This window comes from Amblyomma maculatum, chromosome 5 (genome assembly GCF_055883805.1).
Source record: "Amblyomma maculatum isolate TAMU_Amacu chromosome 5, ASM5588380v1, whole genome shotgun sequence".
Lineage (NCBI taxonomy): Eukaryota > Metazoa > Arthropoda > Arachnida > Ixodida > Ixodidae > Amblyomma > Amblyomma maculatum.
In genome coordinates, this window is record NC_139348.1 from 85,910,598 (window position 1) to 85,930,956 (window position 20,359).

Sequence of the window (20,359 nt, forward strand, 5' to 3'; positions counted from 1 at the left end):
CAAGAGTCCTGGCAGGCTTATTCCGATTTCACCCTTCGTTATATGGTTGGAGAGATCAGAGTTTGCAGCTCCTGACAAACGCCAGGCAAACCCGCATCCAGTGAGTGCGCCGCCATGTATAGCTGCCACCTACCGTCTGTTAGTGCCATGCTCGGGATCTTTTGCTCGCAAAGCCAACACCTGCGCTGGCGTTGATTGCAGTGAACGGGAAGTTTAACCCTATCGCATAAGAATTAATGTCAGCTGCAGCACGTATCTCCGTCATCTATATATTATGAAGCTTTTAAATTTATTATGGTGGATCATCATGTTTATTATTTATGATACCAAATTGAATGTAACGCAGCTACTCACCTGCAATGTTGAATAGTACCACGGACGTAAGAGCCAAAACTGTAAGATTCATTGTTATGTCTTTGTGGAACCCATAAATAAATGTAAGAGAGGAGGTTGTGTTTTCTGCAAGAATGTAATGCATGCATTGTTGATTTGATGCGCAAGGCTTTGTAAATACATGCATGATTAATACTTGAAGGTACTGGCGAAATGTATAGCCAAGAAGAATGAACAAACAAAGCGCATATTGTAAGCGCGATGCACAAATATTCACTTCTTTCAACTGTGCATAAGCATCGTCGCCATCTTTCATCCGTTTTCAGAGATTCACGCGCAGAGTTCCCTTTATTGCTGGAATAAAGGCATTTGTTCGAGTAGTGAGTCACAAGTGGCGGACGTGCCCTTAATAGCCCGAGCCTCTCGCTTTAGACCCGTCTGCCGTTCCGTCTTTCTGGCCTTCGAGTGCCCTCGAAGCCCTCCGGTATGGACGAGGACAACAAAGCCACCCGCTGTCGGCAGCTGCATCTAATGTCGTGGTTACCTCGGCCTAGACCGTCACCAGCTGCCAGCGCGACCCCCAGATTATTGCCAGCATTCGCGGCGATGATGTCGAAGGCTGGTTTGATCATTACGCCACAGTAAGTTTTTTCAACCGCTGGGATTACTCTCACAAGATACTCAAAGTCATATTCTATTTGACTAACGTCGCAAAAACGTGGCTTCTTAATCACAACGAACATATTCTGACTGCCCAACATTCCACCTAGCAACTGCTGAAAATTTACGACACGCCATCCGGTCTTTCAGAGCTGGCTAAAAAGAAGCTCGCGCCCGTCTTCAGCACACTGGTTAGTCCTAGATTTCGTGCATCAAGGACATTTTATCCTTTTGCAGCCGAGTTGGTGCCGCTATGACGGAATCTGGCCGAATTCGAATTATTTTTAAGGGCATCGGAACCGTCATTTTGAACTCCTTACTGGCTCAAAAGCTCTCCACTGTATGAAACATTGCCTCTACCTGTCAACGCCTGTAAAACTTCCGTCATGCCGCCTCCACCAAGAAAACATCAATTAAAAAAATAACACAATGCGAAGAAAATGGACACAAGAAGAAAACGCTCAAGACCGGATGGACGCTGTTTTCTTCTTGTGTCCTGTTTCTTCACGCTGTGTTAATTTTTTGAAAACTATGAACAAGCTAGCCCAGACTATGATCCTAATTTAACAATATCAATGATGGCGTCCTCGTTGACAGTAACCAGCTCTCAATTATTTGTGCCATATACGATAAGTGCTCTCCGGTCAAGCAAGCTAACTTCATAGAGGTCGAACCTCCCGCCAGCTACTCCAGGTTTGCACAGCGTCGTCAGGATGAACTGCCCGCTTTCGCCTGCGCAATGATCCAGCACTGTCTTCTGCCGCCTGCCGCTCTCCGAGATAGCTAATATTGCTTCGAGGCCATCTGCCCAAGTTCATTTCCCTTGTCCTAAACCTGTGTGGGGTCATGGGTCTGCCTTAAACCCATGCTCTTAACCGCCCGTTATGGGACATCCTGGCGCCCTTCACGCACTGTCTCCTATAACTGCGGAATCTGCGGTCAGATTTCCCGTGTCTGCCGCCAGCGCTAGCAAGAAAAACGGCTTGGTTATGCTTCATTTAAGCGTACCAGTTTGCGCCAGCCTGAAGCTTCTACGATGCCGTACTCCGCGTTTCTCCGTCGCTCACCCTCACCGCAGGATTTCCAAGGTGTTTCGCGACCCCCTCGTTCTACCCGACGCCGCTCCCCACCTCGTTTCCGCCGCCCGTCTCCCGTTCGCTCGCTCTCCCAATCCTTCGTTCCTTGTGCGGAAAACTAAAAGAATAAATTTTTGCAAAAAAGGTGCTTCACAAACTAACTGTGCAACTCCTCCCGGACACCCGTCTAAAATACTAGAAGTACTGATTGAAGGAGTATACGTTGAAGCCCTCATAGGCACGGGTGCCATTGATTTCGTCACTTATGTCAACTTGCGTTGTCTCCGCAAAGTGAGAACTTCGTACATCGGTCCCCTTCTCCATGTAGCCAACCATCATAACCATAGGGCTATGTATTGTGCGCGTTCTCATCGATTACCTGAGACATCATATTGAGTTTGTGGTGATTCCGTCATGCGTTCATGAACTGATCCTATGAGGAGACTTCTTACTGTCGGCGTCTGCCCTCATCTCCTCCACAAACCGCCTCATTCACATTACGGTAATTGAGCTCGAACCCGATTCACTTCTTTCCTCATACGTGTGCTACTGCCCTTGCCTACGTTTTGAGCCCTGGCCATGAGCACTTGATCGCTGTTATCCTAGAATAGGAACTTGACCGCGATGGTTTAGTGATTCCAGCACCACAGTGGACCTCCAAAGGCATAGCGCTTACCTCCTCCCTCGTCTCTTTCCAGCGTGGTTGCGGGACTGTCACGGCTCTGAACACGCGTACCCAACCTTTATTGTTAGCACAAAGTGGAACTGTTGGCTTTCTTTTTGAAGGAGATCCTGTTCCCCTCACCAAGCTTTTCATTGCTTCACCACCATCTGATACTCCCCCTGCGAGCTCTTCCTCTGCACCCGCTGCAACACTTAGCACTGACCTAATTTCTTAGCACTGAACTAACTTCTGAACAGCCGGTGACCTTGCTCGAAGTCCCTTCGAAGCACAAAGACTCATTTGGAGTGTGTATCTTCGATTTAGGACAGACTTGTGTCCTCTCCCATCGCATAGAGACTGAGAGCTCAACTACCGTTCGTAGACGGCCAAATAGCGTTTCCTCCTGAACATGCAAAATTATTGCAGACAAAGTTGCCAACATGATCGCACGTAACATCATCTGGCCATTGAGCAGCTCCGCATCCTCTCCTGTTTTCATCAGGAAGAGGGATGGTTCTGTGCAGCTCTGCGCAGATTACCCGGTCCTTAACATGATAACCCGCAAAGATGTGTACCCGCTGCCTCGCATCGACGACGCATAGGACAGCCTCCAAGGAGCTGAGCATTTATCGCGTCTCGTTCAGGATATTGGTATATTCACATGCCTGAATCCGTAACGACAAGACCGGCTTTGCTACTCCCGATGATCTTTATGAATTTAATGTAATGCTTTTCGTATTGTGTAATGCTCCTGTCATTTTCGAGCGCATGATCGACAGCGTGCTTCGAGAAATGATATGAAAGACTTGCTTGGGGTATTTATATTGTATTATCACATTTTGGTCGGGCTTTGCCCAACACTTTCAGCGTCTAACAGAAGTTCGCTTATGTCTGGCAAAAGCCGGTCTCCAGCTCACCACTAAAAAGTGCTACTTCACTAGCAAAACCATCAACTCTTCAGTCATGTATTTATCAAGGTTCATATAAAGGCCGACATCGACAAAATCGCAGCTGTTCATGCTTTTGCTCGGCCCAAAATGACAGACAGAACTCCACAGCATCTTTGGGTTGTCGTCGTAATTCTGCCGTTTTATCCAAAACATTGCTTCTACAGCAGCACCTATACACAATTGCCTGAACTCTGAAGCGCTTTTATTATGGTCCAATGAGTGTGAATAGGCCTTCCAATCCTTTAAGCAAGCACTCCACCTCCTGCTCTTCGGCACTTCGACGAGGCAGCGCACACAATTATTATGTTCTAATGAGTGTAAACTGGTCTTCCAATCTCTCAAGCAAGCACTCCAACTCTTGCTCTTCGGCACTTCGATTAGACAGCGCCCACTATTCTTCATACTGACGCTAGTGGACAAGGCATCGGTGCGGTTCGTTTGCAATGCAAAGCTGCGTCTGAAGAGCAGGTTGCGCACACACTAGCCGTTCTGTCACATCAGCTGAGCGTAACTACCACATTAGGAGCAGAATGACTTGCCGTTGTTTGGTCTGTCCAGACCCTATTTGTAAGGCTGCAACTTTAGTATTGTCTCTGACCATCACGCATTCAGTTAGCTGTCGTCGTTAAATATCTTATTGGGTGGGTTGGGCTGTTGGGTGTTACTTCTACAATAGTATACTTTCCATATAACCTACATATACGGAAGAAAATGCCTCGATGCTTACACCCTCTTTCGTTGTCTGCTGTCTTTTACTACAACCGCCTCTCATTCCTCCTCTACACTCTGTCTCTCACGTCAGCCTTCTGACAACCATCTGAATGTTATTCCCTCCCCCTCGTTATGTCTCCGCTTGACATCAGCACTGACTTCCCGGCCTTGCAACAGGCTGATCCTTGCTGCAGCACATTCATCGCTTGCGTCGTCAGCTCAGCTTTATCAGGCTTGAACAAGGAATTGTATGCGAGATGCCTGGAGGAGATTCGGAGGGGGACAAATACTGCGTATTTTCTTCCTTGTAACCCAACTATAGAACGCGGTGAACTTTGATGCATTAAACGCAAAGCCGGTTGCATTCGAAAATTGGCGCGCGATGTACTGTGTGCAGCAGAAACGCTAGAGGTTTCGCATTTCTCCACTGTTGATTCTGCAGTGCTGTCGGAAGATTTCATTCAGTGCGCTTCCTTGAATCCTAGCCAGTTGTACCTCTGCAATTTCACGGCTTTTATGTGCGCAAGGAGCATTGACTTGATTTCTTCATCCGCTTTTGGCTTTTTAAATTCGCATATACGTCGTCAATAGAGGCTGTGATTGCTACCACAGTTCGGTACGGTTAGATAAATGGAATTAGTAAAACTTCAGTCATGGGCCCATGTCAAACACAGGCAGGCTCGAAACTTACGCTGTAAATATCATTTCATACCTTTTCTATATAATAAAAACATTTGCTCAATAGTTAATTATTGCTGCTTTAAAACAACACAATATCAATGAGACATCTTAGAGGTAATGAAAATAGAGGCAGTCGTAGCATACGAACTGCGTGAATTTACCTCAACACCAAGAAGCTTTGTAAAAGAGGCGCCGTACAGGGCTGCCATGTAGACCGGCGACCTTATTTGTGTGTCTGCAAGAGAAATCTTTCCTTTATATTGCTGGTATAAGAGTCGTCATGTGAATTTTGCGGAGAGAAATGTCAACATGTGCAAACTGCAACTCTAAATAACAGAGTTCGAGATGTATCGCCCTCGAAAAGAATGAAGCCAAATTTTCAAACCGTATACAATTGGCTTCTCTTTCTAGCAAGAAAAAACAACCTTTCGAGAAAGGATTGTGCGTCCAATAAAATAGCTACGAGTTCAAAACATATTCAGAGAAATGTTGCTGAACACGCTCAGAGTTATGGAGCATCTGTCCAGCAAGTTCTAACATCGGGCCTGGAAACATTGCATCGCATGCATCAAAAATAAGCCTCACCTTTAGCTCCAAAGGTTTAGCTGTGATATCAGTAACATAAAAACCTTCGAATGGAAGCTTCTAACAGTAGAGGACAAAACCCTGCATAGTGACTTGCGAACGAATGAAAACACGCAGAAATTTGCTGTACACAGGAATACGTACGCGTGCTTTCGTCATATTACATGGTGCTGATATTCTAGCACACTCAAGTTAGAATTAGATTCATATGTACGCAGAGATCTGCTTCTTAGCAATCTTATTCCCAGTGTTTTAGTCACAAGAATTACAGCTTCATAGTTAACGTAGGTAGAAGTGTTTTGAAAAAAAAAAAAGAAAATGATACATCTTTTGTTTTGTGATGTATATGACGTTTCTTGTTTGTTGCAGTTTATGTGAGTAACGATGAGTATCGGCTTTGATTCGTTTGCATTGTACAGTCGCTGTCCTTTGATAAATGTATCTGTAGCAGAGGCATGAAGGTTAATGAGCGGATCATGCTCCAGTAAACATATTTTTAATTATGTGGCAGATGCCTGAAACGTCTGCATAACGTCACATTCCGGACAGGCTGCCGTATAAAAATGAAGTTCTCACCGCTTATCGCTGACCCCTATCTTCTAAGGCTAGTGTAGAATACGCTTGTCAACCTTGGTACCAAGGTTGACAAGCGTCTGTTACTGTTTTGTAACCTTACCGCCAACTGTTGCTATTGTCATTTTGCACCAAAGAAAGAAACAAGAAGCCTCATCTCACTCTCTATTCCAGATAGCAACAACCTAAAGACAGTGCCGCAGTATTCACTGAGGATAGGATGTGGCTTTTCATTCGCGCCGACAATGCTATAACTGAGGCCTAGAATGAGGGCCACGTTATGAGGCGAATGAATCAGCATTGTTTCCCGGACTTGTCTCTAATCCTTTGAAAACTGTGACTGACACTGCTATAAAGTCAGCGAGCATGGGAACATCCTCGTAGGGACTAAGTAACTGAGCGTGCTGAACGAGTTGCAGGGCCATGTAGCAGCCGCTCTTCCCTACACGCCTAGGATGATTGAGGAGGAAGAGCATTCGGAGATTTTGAGGAACATTGTGTGTGAACTACAACAACTCCTGTTCGAAGCTGTACCTTCAAGTTCCAATGCAGTAGTGGATAAAATCAAGGAACTACGCCGAGTGAAGTGGCTAGCATCAATATCTCCGAAGCAAGAGCTATATGTCGTGATTTTTACAGCGAGGCGGTAGAACGCCTTCGCAAATAAAAATATTTTCTCAATTGTCTATGTGCGATGCCCGGACTCAGCTCTGCAATCCGCGTGCAAGATTTCTAGCCCGACAATAAAAACATGTAATTGTTGCAATCGCGATGGCATCGCTCACATCGCTACACTGCGTTGGGAGTCCTGCCAAATGCTTTCAAACTGCCCTTACCACCGAATCGGTTTAGGAGGGGTTTTTTCAATGCATCTCGACCGCGCGGCCGTGAACAGAGATACGAGTTTCAGCGCTACCTTCCGCTAGCCTGAAGCTATCTCGTAACGTTTTCTGTCTCTGTGGTTCAACGGCATGTTCCCAGAGCAAAAAAAAAGCTGAAGTGCTAGCCTTCTGGGTGTTAGGCCGCTGCAACTAAACAGATTTAGGAGCCTCCACTAGAATGCGACTGCCGACAGATGATCATTAAGCCATGAATCCCAAAGAACAGTAATAAACAGTAATTGTATTGCGACAGCAATAATACCCCATGTTGCGGTCCGTCGCGTGGTCCGTGGCCGCAGTCACGAATGACCTTGAACAGCCGCGAAGAAGACGACGATGAAGAACACGAAGACGAAAAAGAAGACGAAGAAGACGGCGAGGAAGAGAGGACGAAGAAGACGAAGACAAATAAGACGACGAAGAAGCAGGCGAAGACGAAGAAGAAGATAAAGAAAACGAAGAATTAGATGAAGATGACGAGGAAGACGAAGACGACGACGACGAAGAAGAAGCCGGTGAAGACGAAGGAAAAGAAGATGGAAGACGAATAAGACGACGAAGATGAAGAAGAACAACGCTCGGTCACCCGCAGCTAAGGCTTTCGCTCCACTTTCGGTTCAGCAGCCTTCATCCTTTTTTATTTTTATCTGGGCTGGTAGCTTACGCTCTCGCTTCATACTCTTAAAGGATAAGTCTAAGTGGCCCCAATAATGTAACACCTGACACTGGTAAGGCGTGAAAGGTAATTTGACGGCCAGTAAGCATGTTTGATATCGCAAGCGCTGAGTTGTTCAGGTATTTTGAGGGCGCATGTTGTGTCATCGAGCAGGAAAGACACAATAGCCAAGCCGTTACCTATACTCCGATCTATTGTAATCCGGCAGCGCATTCTGCTGGCCAAAATATGCCCGCGCAGTACAGATTACAGGACATTTACATCGAGACACAATGAGGGAAAACGGGGGCGGCGCCCCTACGTCGACACAATGCCATAAGTTAGCCGTTTGCTTATCGACAAACATTACAATCCCTCCCTAGGTGAGGCTCACATAGTTACACAAGGCTAGCTGATATAACAACGGTACAACTTGAACTCATACGGGCAGACCTGAAAACTAAAAGTTCAAAACAACGACGAAACTTTCATTAGCACAGTCACGGCTGAGATGTGTAACGATCTGGGGGCGCCTTTGCTTTGCCGTGTACGGTGTTGCCTTGAGGGCCGTTGTTCTGGCACTCGGAGGATGACAAGAGTCATAACTGACACCTTCCGAAACGAAAGGTTGCACTTCAGTTATGGTCTTGGCTTGTACCCGACGTTTTATCTGAACCATGATGGTGATTCAGATGGTTGCCGCAGTGGCCAAGAGTCATCACCACCGGCGCCATCACCTTGGTCGGGACGCATCTTCGGATCCACCTTCATTGAGCATATGTGGTATTGGTGCCTTTTCCATTCCGTTACTCTATGTTGCGTAGTCACCTGTAACACATAAGACACTGTCCCGGAGGGGGAAGTTGTCATTCCCTCCAGCCATCTTCGCCCTTGTCTAGTGTTCCTCACGAATATTCTCTCACCAACGGCGAAAATTCTCTGGAGTTCTCTTTGCCTACGTGTCTGTTGAACCTGCTTTTGCTCGTCTACTGAACGAACACTAGGTTTTAGTATTTTAGTATATCAAGCCGCATTTCAAGAGATCGTTCTATCAAAAAGGCTGCCGGCGAGTGCTGAGTGGTAATATGGGGTGCCTTACGGTATGCTAGAAGGAAACGACCTAGTCTCTCTTCAGGGAACCGGGCTATAGTGTCTGTCCGAAGAGCTTCTTTCATTGTTCGTTGATGGACCTTCCAGCCAATCGTTACTGGGCGGATGATACGGGGCTGACCGCACATGTTTTATATTCCGCTCATCTTGAGGGAAAACTGCAATTATTTGCTGCAACATTGTGGTCCATTATCAGAAATGATAACACCTCTGGCAATGCGAAACGGCAGAAGAGGTCAGGAAGCTTACTGATTGTAGCTTGTGCCGAGGTCTATTGCATGAAGAACACCTCTGGCCAATATCAATGGGCGTCTACAGTCACTAAACAATTGCGCCGAAGAAACCGCCCAGCGAAGTCTAGAGAAAACCGGGCCCACGGCCTTGTAGGCCAAGCGCACCAATGAAGGGGAGCTTGGGTAGGCAGCGCCCGTTGCTGCTGGCAGGCTGCGCATGTTTTCAAGGTGGTCTCTATGTAGAAATCAATTCCTGGCCACCAGACATAACTTGAAACAACTTCCTGCATCCTCACCACGCCAGGATGTCCCCCGTGTAGCTCGTCCAGGATTGCCTTCTGTTAAACATGGGGAACCACAATGAGCATTCCCCAGAATAAGCAGCCTCGGTTCATAGACAGCTCTTCTTTTCAAAGCGAAAGGTTTCATGCCTCTACCCATTGCACGCTCTGGCCATTCTATTGCCACCGCGTGCAGAACCTGTCGTAGGATGGGGTCTTCTGAATTTTCTCGCGCAATGTCAGAGCTTGCTTCGAAAACGTTTCCCAGCTAAGTGCGTAGCATGCGGTTACTTCTTCGGCCTCCTTTTCGCAAGTATCTGCTAGTGGTAGATGCAACAGACAGTCTGCTTCCACGTTGCTTGTCCCTAAACGATAGACCAGGTCGTAAGAGTGGGCCAATAGCGCAATGGTCCACATCTGCAACCGAGCAGCGACAATGCTTGGTATTCCTGTCTTAGGATCAAATATTGTCTGTAAAGGCTTAAAATGAGTTACAAAAGTGTAATATTGAAATTTTTTAACTCCGAAGACTAAAGCTAGAGCTTCTAGCTCTAACTAGCTGTAGTTCCGTTCACTGGGTGACATTGTGTTTGACGCAAACATGATCGGCCATCTACAGCCATCTTGCTCCCGTTTTGATAGAACGGCGCCCAGCCCATGGTGAGGTATCACACACTATCTGAAGCGGTGCTTCCGGATCATAATGTGGCAACACAGGTGCTTTTTATAGTGTTCTTTTTATATTTTTAACTCCATATCTCACTCTTTACTCTGTAGTCCCGGCGCATTCTTACAGAGCAGCTAATTAAGTGGCAAAATTACAGTTGTAAAGTCTGGCAGAAAATTTTAGTAACACGTTATCATGCCCGTAAATGTTCTAAGCTGCTTTTTAGCGACGGAGACAGAAGACTCTATTCATATGCTCGGGGCTTGCCGAGCGTTAAACGGAATATATGGAAAAAATGAGTCATGAGAGTTCTCCCTTCACAGCCAGCCAGGAAGAACAAATACAAAAACAAGTCACTCGTCAAACCCAGGCCACCACTGGAAGCCAACTGATTCCGGCCGACGTCTCGGGGGGAGATACATGGTGAAAAGGGGAGCACAGTCTCACCCGATCATACATGCTCTCTGACGGGTACAAGTGAAGTGCCTTCCCTTTCTCTCTAATACGACCTTCAGCTTCTGTGGCGAATTCCTTGCTTACTAACCACATGACGCAGAAACTACAATTCCGGTTTTAAAAATTCACTTTTCCTTAATACGCACTCCCCTTTCTTGCAACCGGGTTAATAGCTGATCTAGGTTCTCGATGTGTTCCTCTTCGTTTCGGCCCATGAAAAGAATATCATCTAAGTAGAATAGTACTCCGTTTAGCCCCTTTAACATGTTGTCCATGAACGTTTGAAAAATGGCGGGTACAGACGAAACCTTGAATGCTAGACGATTTACTGTCAGCAGTACTTTGTGCGTGTTTAGGGTTTTGTATTCGAGAAAAGCCTTGTCCATTACCACTTACTGGTACGCTCGATCAGGCCAATCTTGGAGAACAATTGCCCTCCCGCCAAAGAAGCAAATATTTCTTAAATGTTTGGTAAATGATAGTTGTCAATGTTTAGACACGGGTTCAATGATGCATTATATTTTACCCAGATGCGTACACTGCCATCTTTATCTACTACTTGGACAACTGGCGAGCCAAAACCAATGTTCAATTTTTGTTCGATCACCCCAAGACTAGCGAGCTTATCCAGCTCTTTCTCCACAGCTTGTCTCAGTGCTTCTAGCTTTACAAAGCTTTGAGTGTAGCTCTGGCTTGATGGATAGTTCAGCTTGCTCACCTTTTATTTCACCGAGTTCGTCTTTGAACAACTGGGGATGTCGGCTCAAGACTTCTCTTAGAGTCCTGTGGCCGTGAGCATCCACGTAATTAGCTCTACTCCGGTCGAGCCTGAGCTGATATAACCAGTCCCGTCCAATGAGAGAAGGGCCGTCCTATCGCAGAATGTTCAGAGGCAACTCTAAAAACTGTTTCTGATGCTTCAGGTTTATTGCGACCACACCCTACGGACGCACATACTCCCCTGTCTACGTACGAAGCAACACCGAAGCCGGGCGTAACTTCATCAGCGGAAAACATGACCGGAAAGTCGGTATGGCATCACCGAAACAGCTGCTCCTGTGTATATATCCATTTCAGCAGTCCTCCCTTAATACACTGCGAAGCATATCGACTCTTGATGCGGTTTATTGAGCGTTCACGATTGCAGCGAGCCGACATCCGACTCGGTCTTGAGCACGTTGACGCTTTGCCTGTAGGCATCTTTTCGCTACGCGGTTTGTCCGTGGGCTTCCGGAGAGTGCCAACAATACGTCGCCTCGGAGCGACACGCCCTCTAAATATGCCTAACTCGGTGACATCTAAAACGTGTACCTGTTCGGAATCGGCAACCACGGTTGCGATGACGCAAGCCGCATCGCGTGCTTGCTGGACCATATTGTGCTCTTTTTCCCTCTGCAGCAAAGTTCTGAAAGTCCTCCTGGGCTTCCCTGCTAGGCCGGCACTCTGTTACATTCTTGGAAGCAGCCTCATTTAATAACGCAATATAAAGCCCCTCTTTAAAAGTCAGAGACGAATCCTCAACAAAGTCTCTTTTGGATATCAGCCCGCGCCAAACCACACACAGATCTGTCTCTCAGAGTTTCTTCTAATTTAGTGCCAAAGTCGCATCTTTCTGCGGACTGCTTGAAGTCTGCTACGAATTTCGAAATGCTGTCCATTTCTATGTGGTATTTTTAGTGAAACTTTGCTCTTTCTGAGATGACCGATGGCCTGAGCGAAAAGGGCTCTCGCAATGCTTTCTGCAGTTCTGCGTGCTTGGAGCGGGTAGACTCAACAACTTGTACGTTCTCGGGCTCACAATACTCAGGAAAGCGTCTACTTTGTTGGCGTCTGGAATCTTATTCATTCGCAGGCATGCATTAATCCTTCCCTTGTATGTGAACCAATCTGACTGAGATTCATCGAACAGTTCCATTTGCTCAACTGAAATCCTTTATTGCAGTGTGTTTTTGTTTTTTCAATCTTTCGCTAAGATTTTCAGTGCAATTTTTTTTCTTATTTCCTTTGAAGAGCTTAGGCAATTTTACTGCTTTATGGCGCTGAGTAGGACGAAGATTTCTTGCTCATCGTGGAACTAGATTCGGTGCTACATGATGTTGTCCTTGCAAATACCTCATATTTCGGGGATAGATACGTTTGATGAGAAAATGCTAGCAAAAGTGTTTTATTCGTCTCTACATCAATATAAATATTGTAATAATGGGTGCCTTTTTCTAAGAGAAACCTTCTTTATGTAGTCTTGTTACTTTTATGTCGGCAATCATGAAGTGATTCTTAGATGCATTTTGCCAAAAGGATGCAGGATAATTTACTGCTCTACATGTGCGGTGCAGTAGTGCTTCGATTAGCTTGTCTCCTTGGTAAATGGCGAAGATCCGCTTAAGGACCCCTGTAGTCATATCTTCAAAATCTTCATCATCTTAAAGGCTATGGTACAATTTTTGTTTTGCAGCTTTCTTTGCCGGTTTTGTAGCGTGAGCTAAATGGCTGCACTCTCACTGGCTTCGCGTGGCTCTCCAGAAACAATACTGCGCATGCGTGAGGAGCAAGTGACGTCACTGCGCACACCTCGCAAGTCTCGCTGTCGCTATTTGCTAACAGGAACGAAAAAGTGCAGTGTATGTCACACCTGCTCTCTGGACACCTATATCACGCTGTAATGTTAAGAGAAGAATGTGGGAGAGAATGTGCAAAGAGGAGCAGTAGTGGAGGGCTGCGGAGTAATGTCGACCACATGTGCACTTTGGTTGGTTGCACTACTTTTATTTCCATCGAAATGGGCATCCTCTTCCCCGCCCCCGGCACCCGTGCCAGGGAAGACGGGGACTCGTGCGCCCGCAGATTAGAGGCTGGCAAGTAGCCCTTGGTTTGTTGCAGCCTCTTCCGCCAGATGGACGGTGCGGTGCTGGATCGCAGGGTCCGCACTTCGCAGAAGAGTATCCCGGGCTTCTCAACTTGTAATATTGTGTCCTATCCCTGGAGATTTCGGGCACTCCCAACGTGCACTGAGGTCACGGGTGGCTGCTCTTGGCCCTACGGGGCTGGGTCGGGTAGCACTTCGCCGTTTGGGGCGGGGCTAGCCTGCCAGCGGTTGTTGTGCCTATTGTAGGGCAAATAATAATAATAAATATGGAAACCCTCCTTTAAAAGTACGTTGTTGGAGCCATAGAGACAACTCTCTGATACTTTACCGACCATCGGGCCGTCTTTGTGGCAACTGAGTTGCAGCAACAAGGAGATCATGAAGAAGCATAAGGTATGCAATAATAATAAACGATTTACAAGATACTACTACATAATGTCTCGTATTTAATTTAGCCGTAAATACATGTACCAGGGGTGACCAGTTGTGTAGTCATAAAGAATCAAGATAGACAGGGTAGGCCTTATTTCTCCCATGCCTTTTAGTCTATATTTGTGACCCTTTTTCTCATGATCTGCTGGGGTTAGAACATTCATCATGGTATCATTGTAATCAGCAATTTGAGTTAGTGATACCGAAATAGTTTGCTGTTTTGCGGAAATTGTATTTTTGTTTGCTTTTTTTAACTAGGCATACCAAAGTTTGAGACCCGAAATTACAGTAACTGTCCTATAAATACAAACTATCTGCCCTAACTTTCATAATTCTAGTTCAGTAAACAGTCTGCAGTCTTTACTCATTACTGCCAAAGTTTTATCGTCCTATCAATTCCTGAAAATTGTACTTCCTGAAAAAAGTGGTGAAATGCCGCAAAATTTCACTTTTTGAGATAGTTGCCTTTGAAGTGAAAGAAAGAGCATTATTACAATACTAACTCTAGAAATACATACTGGTTCATTTGTTTTTCAATAGGCACCAGCATGTTAGTCACCATCATAATCAATACTTTTTTTCTGTACCAGTCGCCTTGCTCTCCCGACCTCCTTAGTGACCTGTCGTGTAGCCCTCAGTACGAAGTGCAGTTACTATCAGTCAGCTTCACAAAACCAGTGGACTGTTAATCGCCCAGCAGAAATTTCGAATAACCAAAACTCGGACCATGTTGCTCAATGTTTGCCGTCGGATGTCTCGACCCAGGGCACTGAGATCCACTTTATAGATTGCCAGCAACTCCTTGTCGGGCAGCATCTTCAACCAGATGGAAATCCTCACCGCATGCTTTACACGAACAGTTTTTGGCGACGGCAAACGAGACAAGGTTCATACCAATCAGCCCACAGCTACGGTCACAAGAATTTGCCATTATGCTCGCCATGCGTCTCACTGAGCGTGAAAGCTTCGACGCAGACACGCGTGGTGATTGTGTAGCGGAGATTTGGTGTCAGTGCTGATCGAATCACGCCTCTTTCTTTGGAAGCGCACTCTCCTAAACTATTTGCTTGTCTTCGTCATTGGAAGAGAGCTAAATATCTAGCTTCAAAATAAAGAAGATTTCAGTTGCCCACGACACACCTCGAAAAGCGAACAAAATTCCATGAGTCGCGCGTAATCAGGCTGCGTCTGATTATTTGTTTTGGTAAAAAATATGGGCTAGCCAAGGTATATGTACTATGGTAGCGAAGGCTCCATAGAAGCCCATACGTACAAAACATGGCGGCTCATGGGCTCCAGCAACCGATGAAAATTGGGGGCCATGACGTCAAATGACGTCGCGCATACGTTCACTTTGGCGCGAATTATAAAGTTTTCTTAGAACAACGCCGCGTTGCATTGACGACCCTGCATCTTTTGAAGGTTGTTGCCTTTCAGCGCGCGCCCAACATTTGCCATCTAAAAGAACTCGAGTTTCTGTTGTTTACGCCCTTTTTTATAAGCAGTTGCTCCAGCACAATGAAAGTGGTTGGCAAAGATAGCGACATTGAATGGCAGCAATATTTCTATAGAGACGACGCATGCAAATTCATAATACAAATACTGCTGCAAGTCATGCAAGTACTTTGGCCATTTACTTTGTTCATCAGCACAGTAAGGAGCGGTCCAGAAACACTGGTGCTACGGGGCAGTCGTGCCCAGTTCGCAACAGAGTTTACCAAGTGAACAATTATGGTTTTCATATCCATGGTTTATTGCATCAATCTATAAAATACAGCAACAAATCACAACAATAAAATGCATGTCGCAGACAGCCCAAACAGTAGCGCTGTTTAAGTGGGCTGATCATCTCAATGATCACAGCCGAGGCATGGAAAAGGTTTGAAGTGCCTGCCACAGAACGAAACATGCATCCACAGAAAACAAAGCTATGACAGCTGCAGTTGAAATAGAAATGCCATGAATTAGTAGGTGCATCAAAACATACGTGGAGCATAGAGCACTGGGATCACTCTTCACATTTAAATGCTTCAGCAGAAAGTATACGGCAGTTTTCAAGGCAATTTCAAGGTTGCACCAGTCCAGACAGCTTTAGCATCAACAAACGTGCTTAACACAGGCGCATTAGAGCATACATTGAGTCTGTGTGCAACCTCCAGATCTGCTCACCGGTGAAAGTCAGCCGGGAAGCGGTAACACACCGACGGTTGAGTCCACGCTGTCGCAACGTGCCACAGAGCATCGCTTCCTCACTTTGTGCGGGCTCATCTTGCGATAAAACGCTAAGCGCTATACAATGCTGCAAAAAGACTTCGAACTGCCCGCACCACGAAGGGGACGAAAGTAAAAAAAACACTGCTACAGGGGATATTAAATCTCACGAAACGGCGACAGAGCAGCTACCAGCAAGAACGTCGGAATCTTTGCAAAAGGGACATATTAAGACTTGCGAACTAAATTACACTTTCCCGGGCGCACCAAGGCCCGCACTACAGCAGACGAGTAGCAGATAGCGATAAGAAAGAGTTTCGTGCTTCGTCAGTTTCATTATCTCCGTTGCCTTCGTTACCTCTGGCAGCGCCTCCTGACCGATGCAACATCAAGGGGGTGGGGCGATAAGAGTGTTGCACGATTTTAAAAAAAAATTAAGAATGTATTTATAAAGTACTTTACGGCATTCACAAGCGAAATTATCAAAATGCCTATTCCTTTTATGTTGATTGATACTTTTTAATTTGTAGTAGTATAATTTCATAATCTGAGTGGTTGGCCCCCCGACCTGTGGCTATGATGCGGTACCGCTGAACCGCTTTTGGGCACAGCCTTCGCCACCATTCTACTTCCGCCATGTGCTAGCTAACTTTTCACTGTTGTCAGATCAGTGACACCATCCCGCTAAATAAGAACAAAATATACGCTAAAAAAAATGTTTTTTTTTTTCAGATTAGGAGATGCAAAGATCTGAAGCAGGTGTCAAAAGGGGACGCGGCAGGTCGCCGCCTCGGTTTCAAAAAATGTTGATTTTGGAGTAAATATTTCGCCTGCCGGTAAATGAAGGACTGGACTCTGTGAAGGATTGAATAAAGGTTTTGATTTGCAGATACATAAAAAATCTTTTTTTTTTAATTTTGCCTAGCCTATTTCTTAACCAAGATAAACAACTGGATGGGAGAGGAGAAACAACGGTGAACCAAGGTAAACGACAAAGCTCAACTAAGTTAAACCAGTACCTCACGCTAAGTATATCCTGAGCGACTATGAATTTGTTTTTCAGTTCTCGTTAAAACATTCTATTCGGTTTGTTACAGAAATCGTCTCTCCTAGAGCAGAATGCTTTTTCTTTCTTGCCAGCGTTATGTTGATCTATGTAGGGCCATTTTCTCTAGACAATAGCGTGCTGCTTATTCCTTTCCTTACAGGCCATTCTTCGTTGGATGAAGTTCTGGCATTTTTCTTCCGAGAATTGTCCGTACTTCAGACAATTTTTTTTGCCCAGTTGTCTCTGTCTTTGCTTCTTACAAATCTTCTCTAAAGTGCCGGTTATGTTTGGTGCTCGTTGTTGTTCAGGCATTAGTAAGTCTCGATTTGTTGATGACCATTTTCTCTTTCACTATTCGCCGAAGATGATTGTGTAATGATACTAAAGAAAACCACGTATGTAACAATACCGGTAAGCAAACAACATCTGTTGCAAATTTCGCCCAGTGTTTCCAGCCAATATGGTACCAATGAAAGTAAACCGTATTATATAGATTGGACGATGAACGCATGGATAAACTAAATGTTTTGGCGTGAGTATTTTGTGAACTGCAAGTTTTAGTGGTATGTGTTTTGTGTCTCCTAATTTGAATTAAACCGCTTTAGAGTCTTCTTCGATATTTACAGAATTTCTTCTTTTGTATTGTAAATAAATTTAACCTTGGATTCTTCTCAGCTTTAGACTACGGCGCTACCTCTTGTTATCGCATCTAATTTCTGAATTCTTGGCGAAGGAGTTTGGTGTGTCATTAAAAGGTCTCATGAACTTAATATGTAGATATAAAGATCACATCACTTTCCCTGCATTGAATGGCCGCACATTTTATTATTTGCTATAGTTAGACATTCGTGTCTACAAGAAAAAGTCACCTTCTTCTGCTTAAGCTACAGATATGGGACAGTGCGTCCGCCACCCGCACGTGTTCAGCTGTGAGATAGGGGCAGGCTTAAAACCGATCCTGAGCGGCTATTTTGTATTGACAGCTTGAGCCTATTTTGTTTTTTGTTTTTTATATTGTTACGGGTGTAACAATGTTCTCTTGTACGTATTTGACCTTTCAAGCTTCCGCTGCAAATGCAGAACGCAGCAGCACTGCGCTCCTTGAGCACTCACTAGGAGCCCTGATCTATAAATCACTCCTTCCTACATTTATTGCCCAAGGACTACTTCACGATGTCTAACTACCTCACCGTGCTCCACAATATTTCACACGATGATGGCATCCAGGCCCTAGTCACAGCTTACGAAAAACACAGTTGTAAAGATTCCCCTAGCCCGAGAGCAATCATGACACTGACCAAGTTAGTATTAGAAGTAACCCCATTCGAATTTAATAATAGCTATTACCTCCAAACAAGCGGAACGGCCATGGGAACTGGAATGGCACCAAATTACGCCAATATATTTATCAATCATATCGAGTCAAATTTTCTTTCCTCCAATTCGTTTAAACCGGCCTTTTACAAGCGATTCCATGACGACATATTCATGATATGGACAGACACAGAAAGCAACCTAAGCCAGTTCATTGCAGCATTCAGCAACGACCATCCGACTATATCTTTCACACACACACCTACTCAGCGCACAAAATAAACATTCCGGACCTCACGATCCAAGTTGAAGGGGGCACACTACTCACTAGTGTCTACAAAAAACCCACTGACAGACAATACCTTCATTTTAAGAGCTTCCATCCACGACGCTGTAAAACATCAATCCCCTACTCCCAAGCCCTTAGATTTAAGCGCATCTGCTCACGTGGACTTTGAAGAAAACGACAACCACCTGCGGATGGTCCTTAAAAACCAACGCTATCCGGCTCCCATCATTAACGACGCTATTAATAAGGTTACCAAACTAAGTCGCTAGAATATTGTCAGGAAACGTCAAATTGCACCTCTCAATCCTCACCCCTCAAACCTCATACTAACTTTCACAAATAACGCCCCTAACATCAATAAAATTTTGAAAAAGCATTTTAATAATTTTGAGCAGAGTGACCGACTCTTCAAAAGTTTCCTAAATTCTCCACGGGTAACCTACACACGGCCAAAAAATATACAGACTTACGTAGTCTGCATTAAAGTATATAAACCACCTCCAGCAGGTAGCCTACCTTGTGGCAAAAGTCGATGCCAGTTGCGCAAACACATGCAGAAAATAAAACAGGCTAACAGCACACATTCCGCTTTCAAACCTGACATTAAAGAATACCTTAACTGCGACTCTGGCAACGTAGTATACCTACTGGAATGTGGTCACTGCCATATGCAATACATAGGTCAAACCCACACTCCCTTCAGAATCAGATTCAATAACCATTACGCACACACCAAATCACTACCTAACCTTCCCCTATCCAAACACACTAATCGAACAGTCATGAATTTGAAAAACTAAAAATTACCCTACTACAAAGCAACTTCAGAACTAATCGTGAGCGTGAGCAACGTGAGTCTTATTTTATTCATAAATTTAACACAGTGGACTGCGGCATAAATGGACATACGGGAATCCTTTCGGCCCTTCGGGGTCACTAACCCATCAAATCATTTCTAGCAACAATAACTATGAAGATGGTCTTAGACCTTTGCACCTGTGTTTACTTAACTGCACTAACAAAGAGACACCGCCGGCGCCGTCGTCTGAGGTCATACCCAAAGTGTTTTGTACACTTGTCTCCAATCCTTCTCTCCCATTATTCCCCCTCCCCGCTTTTCTTCGTTTTCTTCCCCCATTTTTTTGCTTCGTCTGCTAACCTCCTCGAAGGCGAAACCTTCGAGCATCGCCCCCCCCCCCCCGCTTTGTTTCATAGCTCCCCGAATTTTATTGCTTCCTCCGCCCGCCCTTCTTCATGTTTTGTCTTTTCCCTCTTTTCTCGCATTCAACAGGCCCTCCATGGTGATTTCTATTCGATTTTGTTTGTGTGTGCGTGTGTGTGTGTGAGAGGGGCGGGGTTGCCCCTTGTCTTCGTGATATCCTCACCTAGTTCATCCTCGTCTTCGTAATATCCTCGCATAGTTCGATACAATATATAGGGATGTATGTATGTATGCATGTATATATTTATTTATTTACAGAGCAAGTTGGAGGCAACATTAGGGGTATTTTGGCGCTCCCTATATCTACTTCAAGGATACTCGAACCCATGGTTCACGTCCCTGGTTCTATTCAAAGCCGAAATCGCCGTTTCGTGATGCTGGTAAAACGTTGTGCGTGTCACGCCCTAACTCGACACGCAAAATACACAACATAATTCTTCAATAACAACTCACTCTGAGCTGAA

General features: G+C 45.2%; 1 protein-coding gene across 1 annotated transcript in view; it reads right to left on the reverse strand.

Annotated features, from left to right (window-relative positions):
* Positions 1–420, reverse strand: part of LOC146188629 (uncharacterized) — a 69,708-nt gene extending 69,288 nt beyond the window's left edge. The window contains exon 1 of the mRNA XM_084603158.1: positions 355–420. Coding sequence (XP_084459284.1) covers positions 355–406 — 52 coding nt within the window. The 5' untranslated portion in view covers positions 407–420. The remainder of the gene's footprint in view (positions 1–354) is intronic.
* Positions 421–20,359: the final 19,939 nt, after the last annotated feature.